At 43.9% G+C, this 10,543-nt stretch overlaps 1 protein-coding gene across 1 annotated transcript; it reads left to right on the top strand.

Annotated features, from left to right (window-relative positions):
- The first annotated feature begins 5,507 nt into the window (after positions 1–5,507).
- LOC100988278 (vacuolar protein sorting-associated protein 26C-like) lies at positions 5,508–8,092 on the top strand. The gene has a single exon (XM_034961483.3). It carries the CDS (start codon positions 5,525–5,527, stop codon positions 6,122–6,124), a length of 600 nt encoding a protein of 199 aa, XP_034817374.1. The 5' UTR covers positions 5,508–5,524; the 3' UTR covers positions 6,125–8,092.
- The last annotated feature ends 2,451 nt before the right edge of the window (positions 8,093–10,543 follow it).

Raw genomic sequence — 10,543 nt, 5'->3', positions numbered from 1 at the left:
ATTCGTATGCAGAAAGTCTAATGCCAACAGCCTAAAGTGGAGGTCAAGCCCCTGTAACTCCAACAGAGGCAAGAAATTCATGAAGGTGGGGTTACCAGTGGTATCAGTCGGTTACAGCTGCCATAACAAAACACCATATACTGAATGGCTTAAAACAGTGAAGCTCATTTCTTCACAGTTCTGGAGGCTGGAAATCCAAGATCAAAGTGTCAATAGGTTTGGTTTCTCCTGATGCCTCCCTCCTTGGCTTGCAAATGACCCCCTTCTCCCTGGCCTCACATGACCTTTTTTATGTGTGTGCACATCCTTGGGTCTCTTCCTCTTCTTATAAGGACACCACTGCTATTGGATTAGGACCCAGCCTTATGACCTCATTTAATTTTAATTACCTCTTTAAAGGCTTTATCTGCAAATACAGCCACATCGGGAATTAGGACTTCAACCTATGAATTTTGGGGAGAATAATTCAGTACGTCACACCAGTGAAGAAGCTTTTGTCTGCAAGTAGCAGAAACTTGACTCTCGTGTTCAGGTGTCCAGAGGAAGAGAGTATCCACTGTTAGTTCAGGGACCCCACAGGTTTATCAAGAACCAGACTCAAAAGAGACCACTGAAAGCATGTTCAGTTATGTGTATAGATCCAAAGACAATGATTCTCAAGTCTAGAAATTGTTTTAAGATTTTGTACATCTATTCTGCACCTGTCACTTATTTGTGAGAACCACCAGCAAAACATTAAACCAGGCTATATGATTGCAGGATACGCAAGGGTATTTTCAATTTATCATCACTGGAAATGACACTGACATCACTTTCTTAGTTCATTTATTCAGAACACAGTTAATAAACGGGTCCCCTGCATTTTCAAGGCCTTGAGTTAAGGGCTTTCAAGGCCATTGGTATGAATCAGAAATTAGAGTGCCTCCACCTTGTTTTGTGAATTTCAGAGCAAGATTTAGCCACTTATGCCCACAGTGAGAAGAGAATTCTGAAAATTCAGATGTTCAAGAAAATACATGTAAGTAATAAATAAATAAACAAATAAATAAATAAACTGTGACACTCCTTAGAATCAGGCAATAATCAACTGCACAATTACTTATAGTGAAGATTCACACTTCAGGGGACACCAGAAAAAGTAGTTTCTGGCCAGGCGTGGTGTCTCACTCCTGTAATCCCAGCACTTTGGGAGGCCGAGGAGGGCGGATCATGAGGTCAAGAGATCGAGACCATCCTGGCCAACATGGTGAAACCCCATCTCTACTAAAAATATAAAAATTAGCCGGGCATGGTGGCTCCTGCCTGTAGTCCCAACTACTTGGGAGGCTGAGGCAGGAGAATCGCTTGAACCTGGGAGGTGAGCAAAGATCGTGCCACTGCACTCCAGCCTGGTGACAGACTGAGACTCCGTCTCAAAAAAAAAAAAAGTAGTTCCTACTCCTTTTTACTGTTTAGTGCTTTTTTTTTTTTCCTTTGGTCTCCCTATTTTGTTGATTTGTACAGCTTCCAGCAGTTCTCTCTCCACTTTTCTCTAAGATTTTCCATCTTGCTTTTAATGGAGCTTGATGTCTCTCTCTCTTTCCCTTTTTTCCCCATTAGTCTTTGCTTTTAGTTCCTGGCTCCTGCATGTAATTCTCCCCCACTCCCACCATGTCTCCACCTTTCCCCACTAAGGCCTTGAGACACATAGATTTCTTCCAGAGAACCTGGGTGAATGGTTTAAACTTGCCTTAGGAAGTTACTTCTTTCACATATAGCTGCTTCAAGTGAGAACCAAAAGCACTCTTTATAGCCTGGATCTGGGAGGCTGCAGAGCAGAAGGCTGCTCCTGAAAGTGGAGCAGGAGCGCTGGGCATTCTCTTTGAAGAAAGCAGAATTCTTTTATCTCAGAGCAGAGTCCAATTTTATGAGCACATGGAAAGTTAGATTGAAGCAGGTCAAACCTCAGCCAATGCCTTTAATGACTGCATCTTCCCTCACAAGGGCCATATGCTTGGGATGGATCTGATTATGTATATAATATATAAAATAGACAAAGGTACACTCTTGTACTCTCGCTTGCCAGTTTCATGTTTTTGAACCATGAGATCCGTTGCTGTTGAAGTTGGGTCCCTGTGGGCCCTGTAACACCTTCTACCCATAGGGGCAGAATTCATGGAGTTCCATTGCGGAATTAAATTAACTCTGCCATCCATAAAAGCCAACAATCCAATGCATCCTCAAACCTCTGCGTTTTTTGAAGAGTATAAAATGCGAACACGTGGAGGAAGATTTGAGACCAAATAGACAAGAGATAAGTGGCCAGCCACTTATTTTAAGTTAAAGTTTTTCCCCAACGATGATTGATTGTTATGCTATTTTGACAAGGAGGTTTTTAATAAATTCTGGCAATTAAAGAAATTTAGCAGTCTTGGAACCAGAAGCCTTTGAGAATGAACATAGTCTTTACATAAGAAGCTCAGTGAACTAAGGGAAATACCAGGCAATATTGCCATCAGCAGAGTGAGGGATTTCTTTAATAGTAAATAACAATGGTTTGTAAAATTTGCGTATCAAGCAAACACACAATCACCTAGCCAAAAAGCTGTGCTTAAGTATGAGGCAGATATAGAGCTGCCTGTAGCTGACAAGCAGTTTCCAGGAATTCTTTAAGAACAAATGTGACCTGGTAAACAAGTGTGGCTAATAGTCCCAATATCACAACTATTTATAGGGCCAGGGTCCAGAACAAATCCATGAAGAGCTATAGTTCAGCCCAACCCAAAACCCAAGGATTAGGATGTTGAGGAAATTAAGCTGTTTGGGGACATGCAGGGCACACACGTGTTTGCCTTCCTGTGGATTAGTTATGCTATAAATGCAAGCTATTTTGCTAGAGAGAAAAGCACATGGGGGACAGTCTCCTAAATTCTGGCTGGCTAGAAAGGACAGAGTTCCTAGATGTAATGGCCAAGAAGATTGCAGAAAGCAGCAGGAGGAAAAATAACTCTACGAAGCTAGAATCACAAAGAATGTCAAGAAACCAGTGAATGGAAAACACAAGGCACAAGGAAAGAAGGCACCCAAGACCTAGCATCATGTCTGGTACATAACACTTACTCGGCCAGGCACAGTGGCTCATGCCTGTAATGCCAGCACTTTGGGAGGCCAAGGTGGGCAGATCACGAAGTTAGGAGTTTAAGACCAGTCTGGCCAACATAGTGAAACCCCGTCTAGTAAAAATACAAAAAATTACCCAGGTATGGTGGTGTGCACCTTTCCCCACTAAGGCCTTGAGTGACATAGATTTCCCAGCTACTTGGGAGGCTGAGGCAGGAGAATTGCATGAACCTGGGAGGCAGAGGTTGCAGTGAGCCAAGATAGCAAGATCGCGCCATTGCACTCCAGCCCAGGCAACAGTGTGAGACTGTCTCAAAAAAACAAAAAACCAACAACAAAAAACAAACAAACAAACAAACAAAAAGCCATTTACTCCATGCATGTTATTAAAGAAATGAAAGAATAAAACACTAAATGAATAAATGGAAAAGGTTTAATCCACTGTATGTATTAGGAATTGCCTTTTTCCATAGATGGTGGATCTGGAGCTTTGAAAATAGATGGAAGCAAACATTTCATAATCCGTGGGCAACTAAAGCTTCATGCTGTCCCTAGAAGGGAGATTCTCATTGTGGTGACTGATGTCTCCCCTCTGCAGGGGTAGAGGTGGCTGTGAGTACACTTGGCATGGCCAATTGGGAGGTAAAGGAAACATGATGGACACATTTTCAGCATTTTCCAAACTTGGCTTATGTGATTCAAGTGTAAATAGATGCCATCCACATGAGAAGCAAACTTGAGTTGTGGGCAGAAGTAGTGTTTTCAGCTCTTCTTCCATTGAAACTCATGACTTTGAAAGTCAAGGCACCTTTATGAAGTAGGCAATGGAAGTTAATTTTCTAAAGCATACCCATAGCTTTTCAGTCAAGGTTGGGCACTGCCTTTATTTTGGGAGGGACAATATTTTATTTTGTAGGCCAATAGTACAGCCCTGCCTGCTGCCCACGAAATGCCAGTTAACACACCCCAGTCATTGTGACAACCAAAAAATGCCCCAAAACAGTTCCAGTTGCCGTCTAGGGGAATGTTTTCCAAGTGAGCAACACTGGATGCTTTCAAAGAACTGGATTTAGTCTTCTGAACCACAGTACACTATGCAAAAATAAATGGCTTAGGAAAGGATAGAGTTTGTCTTGTAAATATTGGACTAACATGCTTGGCAGAATGATGATGTGTTCAGGACAACGTTGAATGATATTCAAGTGTGGAACAGAGACAAACTCAAACATGCACTATACCCTTGCCTATCTCAGTGGGCCCCCTTCAAGTGTCTACTCTAGTATAGAACACCTACTGGGTGTTCAGAGTTAAGCAATCTTAACTCCTACTTGCTTATGCTCTGCTCCAGGCCTCAAAGGCCTCATTTTCAACCTTGCCTGCTCATCATTTCACCCTCTGGCTTGCTTTTCTACTTTCATCCGGTGATAGGCTAACTTCCAGCTCCTGGCCATGGCTTAGTTTCCTGGATGCTGCTTTTGTGGTGTTCCTGCATCATGGCAACCCAGATAGATGACTTTGTGATGACCATGTTGCCCAATCTAGCCCAGGGAGAACCCACCCTTGGGCAGAGTGCCTCCATGCAGCCCTCACCCAATCTTAGTTCAGCTTCAGTGTCACAGCCAAAACAAACACCACATAGCATAAACAAACAACAGTAAGGAAGGTTCCCAGTCCCTCTCAGGAAAGAATAATAGGGAAGAGGGTTAAAAACAATGCTGACATATTCACAACTTCATATGCAAATTCCCAGAGTATAAGTAATAAACCAAGTGAACTTGAAATTCTAAGAATAGAAAATAAATTGGCCTCATGGGTCCAAATGAGAGTTAGGAGCTCATGGAACTAAAAAGTCCAGAGGTAGAGCTAGTTTTAAGCATGGGTAGTGTATTAGTCCATTCACCCACTATTATAAAGAAATACTCGACACTGGGTAATTTATCAAGAAAAGAAGTTTCATTGGCTCCTGGTTCTGCAGGCTGTGCAGGAAGCATGGAAGTATCTGTTGCGGGAAGTCAGGGACCCCAAATGGAGGGACCAGCTGAAGCCACAGCAGAAGAACATAAATTGTGAAGATTTCACGGACATTTATCACTTCCCCAATCAATACTCTTATAATTTCCTATGCCTGTCTTTACTTTAATCTCTTAATCCCATCATCTTCATAATCTGAGGATGTACGTCACCTCAGGATCCTGTGATGACTGAATTATCTGCACAAATTATTTGTAGAGCATGTGTGTTTGAACAATATGAAATCTGGGCACGTAGAAAAGGAGCAGGATAACAGCAATTTTCAGGGAACAAGTGAGATAACCATAAAGTCTGACTGCCTGCAGGACCAGGCAGAACAGAGTCCATATTTCTCTTCTCGCAAGAGCGAATAAGAGAAATATACCTGAGTGGCGGCTGCTGCGGAGAATTGGAGATGGGGACCGCCCTGGACATCAAGATTAAAAGAGCGAATAAAGTTTATCACGCCGGGTATACACTGCGCTGTGACATGAAGCGGTCTCTGTTGGCCAAGGACTTGACAAAGACCTGTGAATTTATCGTTCACTCCGCTCCTCAGAAGGGGAAGTTTACTCCCAGTCCCGTGGACTTCACGATTACACCTGAAACCTTACAGAACGTCAAAGAGAGAGCTTTGCTTCCCAAGTTTCTCCTTCGAGGACATCTCAACTCAACAAACTGTGTCATCACACAGCCGCTAACGGGAGAGCTGGTGGTGGAGAGCTCGGAAGCCGCCATCAGAAGCGTGGAGCTGCAGCTGGTGCGCGTGGAGACATGCGGGTGTGCAGAAGGCTATGCCCGCGACGCCACGGAGATTCAGAACATTCAGATCGCCGACGGGGATGTGTGCAGGGGCCTCTCTGTCCCCATCTACATGGTCTTCCCTAGGCTGTTCACCTGCCCTACACTGGAGACCACCAACTTCAAAGTGGAATTTGAGGTTAACATCGTGGTGCTTCTTCACCCTGACCACCTCATCACGGAGAACTTCCCGCTGAAGCTCTGCAGGATATAGCCCGGAGGACGGAAGCATAGAAAACGGGAGTGGCCATCTGGAAATCCAGCTGGTTATCCAAATCCTAAGGGGAGCTACAGCCAGCGGCATATACTTGTTTTTGTGATTATTCTGTATCAGAAATGAAACGGACCCTCAAATTAACTTTCCTTCCTCATTTCTTGAGGCTTCTGCTTCCAACAGGCACCTCTAATCAGACCTTTTCTTTGAAATTCAACAAGATTTCTTAATGCTATTTGCCAAGACCATTTCACAGAAAACATTGAAAGTGGCTCTTGCCTTATCTGTTCCTTTTTAGGTACAGTAAAACAATTGTGACAGCAGTTTGAGCTTGCTGGAGAGTGGCATCACGGGGACAAAAGGAAACCTCTGACTTGCTAATGGATGTAGCCAGGGACTCCCCATAGCAAAGGGTCTGTGGCCAGTTGACATCCAGGATGGCTGCAAGCACACTCGATGGTCAGGAAGTTTGCAGATACTCGCCAAGGCAGAGCGCAAAGTGCTAGCCACTGGAAATGCATGACTTCCCTCCACCCCTACTCTATTCTGTAGTTTTTTGGTTTTGTTTCTGAGACGGAGTCTCAGTCTGTCACCCAGGCTGGAGTGATCTCAGCTCACTGCAACCTCCACCTCCCAGGTTCAAGCGACTCTCCTGCCTCAGCCTGCCGAGTAGTTGGGATTACAGGTGACTGCCACCGCGCCCGGCTAATTTTTGTATTTTTAGTAGAGACGGGGTTTCACCATCTTGGCCAGGCTGGTCTTGAACTCCTGACCTCGTGACCCACCCGCCTTGGCCTCCCAAAGTGCTGGGATTACAGGTGTGAGCCACCACACCCAGCCTCTGTAGTTCTTTTTGCAACATTTTTCATTATAACTTTAAATTTTTTAAGCAACTGGAAAAGTGTTCCTTGCTCTCATGGGGGGATTTGGCTGGTGCCGAAGTGTTTCTGAAGTCTCAAGAACTGCCATAAAATCTCACGCTGCCATTTCCCTGAACAGATACATACATAGAGAGAGACAGTTTTCCAAACTGTGTCACGCAGGCTGAGCGCACTGGCAGGATCACAGCTCACGGCAGCCTCAACCTCCCTGGCTCAAGCGATCCCTCCCCTCAGCCTCCTGAGTAGCTGAGACTACAGGTGAGTGCCACCACACTCAGCTAATTTTTAAATTTTTTGTAGACAGGGTCTCCCTATGTTGCCCAGGCTGGTCTTGAACTCCTAGACTCAAGTGATCCTCCTGTCTTGGCCTCCCAAAGTGCTGAGATTACAGGTGTGAGCCACTGTGCCCAGCAGTTTCCCAGAATATATTTAAATGCAAAGTTACATGAGGGGAAAACATGTATGTTTGCTCCTGTTGTTATTGGGTAGGTTCTGAACAGCAGAAACCCATGTGCAGGGTGGGCTGGTGAAGGCCCCTCTCCGCAAGGTGGTAGCGGGAAAAGGTCCTTGACTTGATGAATTTGGTCTGCCTCTGAGCCACTGGAGGAAGCTGTTTTGAGCCAGGGTTTTTTGGCCTAAAGCCAGCATTTCCTCAGTCTCCCTTTGTGGTTCGAAGGATATGGACTATTGCAATACATTTCTTCCTTCAAATCCTGCCACTGTTTTGTTGGCCCACAACTAATAGGACCTCAAAATAAGCCATGCTGCTTTGCACACACACTAGCCTTCTTTTGTACTTTTCATTCTGGATGGGCTTGGCCAAAACAGGCTCAGGCCAAAGGCTTCCCAAGCTGTATGTACTTCCAGTATCCTGAAACAGTGTTTGGTGACGTAATGCCAAGGGTAAACAAGCCTGATTTAGGCACTGCTTTATCCAGGGGCTTCACCCATGAAATTAATAAAACTTATCTGAGTCACTTGAAACTTGGTTCCCAGAAAATACATTTCTGGTTTATAATCTCCTTTTATGCTCACCTGACATTAATTATCTATCCTTGATGATGTGTTTAAACTGAGTAGCAGAAAACAGAGGCCACACTTTCTGGGAAATTTTAAAGGAAGAAACCATTTTTAATGAGATGAAAATATTTAACGAATTTAAAAAGCTAATGACAATTTTGAGAAAAGGTTTGGGATGTATATTGCTATGTAATTTAATAAACTGATTTTATGGATATAAAAAAAAAAAAAAAGAGAAATATACCTGAATTCTTTTTCGCAGTAAGGAACAGCCCTGGGAAAAGAATGCACTCCTAGGGGCAGGCCTCTAAAATGGTCTCTCTGGGAGTGTCTCTCTTATGCACTTGAAGATAAGGGATAAAATACGCCCTGGTCTCCTGCAGCACCCCCAGGCTTGCTAGGATTAGGAAATTCCAGACTGGCGAATTCTAGTCAGACCAGTTCTCTGCCCTTGAACCTTGTTTCCTGTTAAGATGTTTATCAATGACAATGTGTGCACAGTGGGACATGGAACCTCATTAGTAATTCTAATTTCACCCTGGCCTTGTGATCTTGCTCTGCCCCCATTTGCCTTGTGATATTTTATTGCCTTTGAAGTATGTGATCTCTGTGATCCACACCCTATTCGTACACTCCCTCCCCTTTGAAAATCGCTAATAAAAACTTGCTGGTTTTGTGACTCAGGGGGCATCACGGAACCTGCCGTCATGTGTTGTCTCCCCTGGACACCCAGCTTTACAATTTCTCTCCTTTGTACTCTTTCCCTTTATTTCTCAGACTGGCCAACACTTAGGGAAAATAGAAAAGAACCTATGTTGAAATATTGGGGGCTGGTTCCCCCGATAAGTATCTGCCTTTAGGAAGGTCTCAGTAAACAGGAAACAGTCATGGCAGAAGGAGAAGAGGAGCAGGCACATCACATGGCCAGAGCAGGAGCAAGAAGGGCAGCAGGGGCGGGAGGCCACACACTTTTAGACAACCAGATCTCATGAGAACTCTATCACCAGAACAGCACCAAAAAGGGAAATCTGCTCCCATGAGCCAATCACCTCCCACCAGGCCCCACCTCAACATTGGGGATCACAATTTGGCATGAGATTTGGATGAGGACACAAATCCAAACCACACCAGGTAGACTGAGGAGCTCAAATTATGTCAGTAAAATAGAAGTAAAATCTCCTGGTCTTGCTTTCTCTTGTATTGACTTTATCCTCAATAAACTTTTTACACTTGAACTATGTCTGAGATGGTCACTAGAGAGTATAGTTTACCTTCTATCAGCTTAGTAAACCCAGTGGGAAAAATTCCTTTTCCTAAATTATTCCAGAAAGAGTCCTGGGGTCTCCTTCTGGCTTAACAAAGCACATAATTATTGTCCAATCACAAAGAGCAAGGGTGTGAAGTACTATCATTGAGCCTCCTCATCCCCAGAGGTGGGAAAGATGGTTCCCCAAAGGAAAGTCAGAGGAAGAGGAAAGAATGCTGAGCAGCCAAGAATGACAGGTATCTATGATGTTGGCCTGCAGCTCTTGACTTGGTTTTGGCAAAGGAAGAGTACAGCTTTATTTTTAAATACATATACACAAAATATATACACATAAAAATAATATAAATATATACATAACATATATGTGTGCATGCAAATGTGATATATATATTATATATCATATATATAATATATATGATATATACTATATATATATATTTTATAGCAAATTCTATCAGCTACCTAAAAAGTGAGCTCCACAAAGGCAGAGAATATTTTTCATCTGTTTTGTTTGCTGTTGCATCACCATTACTTATAACAGTGCCTGGCACATAGTGGGTTCCCCCAAAATAGCTGATGAATAAATGAGTATGGAAATCCATACATATGGAGAGGAAAGCCCAGGGGACAGTGTGTGAGTGGAGACTGAGTATATACCATAGGCTGCCCCACCAGACAGAGGGTATTACTGGTGCTCTCCTAACATCAGCCCATTACTAGTGATGGATTTAAAGTCTCCAGGCAGTGATAAAGACTGTGTACCCCAAATACATGGCTTCTTTGACTTATCTTGCTAATAATTTCACCTTCAGGGAGTAATAGAAGTTGTATCCCTTAGAATCGTCTCTCACCAACCAGTGAGAACCATTTAGGATTGAATGTGAAAGAGATAAAAACCTTTGGAAGAAAGTGGCCAGGCCAGTCATGGTGGCTCACACCTGTAATCCCAGGACTTTGGGAGGCTGAGTTGGGAGGATTGCTTGAGCCCAGGAGTTGAGACAAGCCTGGACAACATCATGAGACCCTGTTTCTACAAAAAATTAGCCAGGTATGGTGGCATGCACCTGTGGTTCCAGCTACTTGAGGGGCTGAAGTGGGAGGATCACTTGAGCCCTGGCGACTGAGGGTGCAATGAGCCAAGGTTGCACCACTGCACTCCAGCTTGGGGGACAGGGCAAGACCCTTTCAGAAAGAAGAAAGAAGGAGAGAGAGAGGGAGAGAGAGAGAATGAAGGAAGGAAGGAGGGAAGGA

This window comes from Pan paniscus, chromosome 5 (genome assembly GCF_029289425.2).
Source record: "Pan paniscus chromosome 5, NHGRI_mPanPan1-v2.0_pri, whole genome shotgun sequence".
Lineage (NCBI taxonomy): Eukaryota > Metazoa > Chordata > Mammalia > Primates > Hominidae > Pan > Pan paniscus.
The sequence above is the reverse complement of the archived record's forward strand: the minus strand, read 5'-3'. Positions and strand labels throughout refer to the sequence as shown.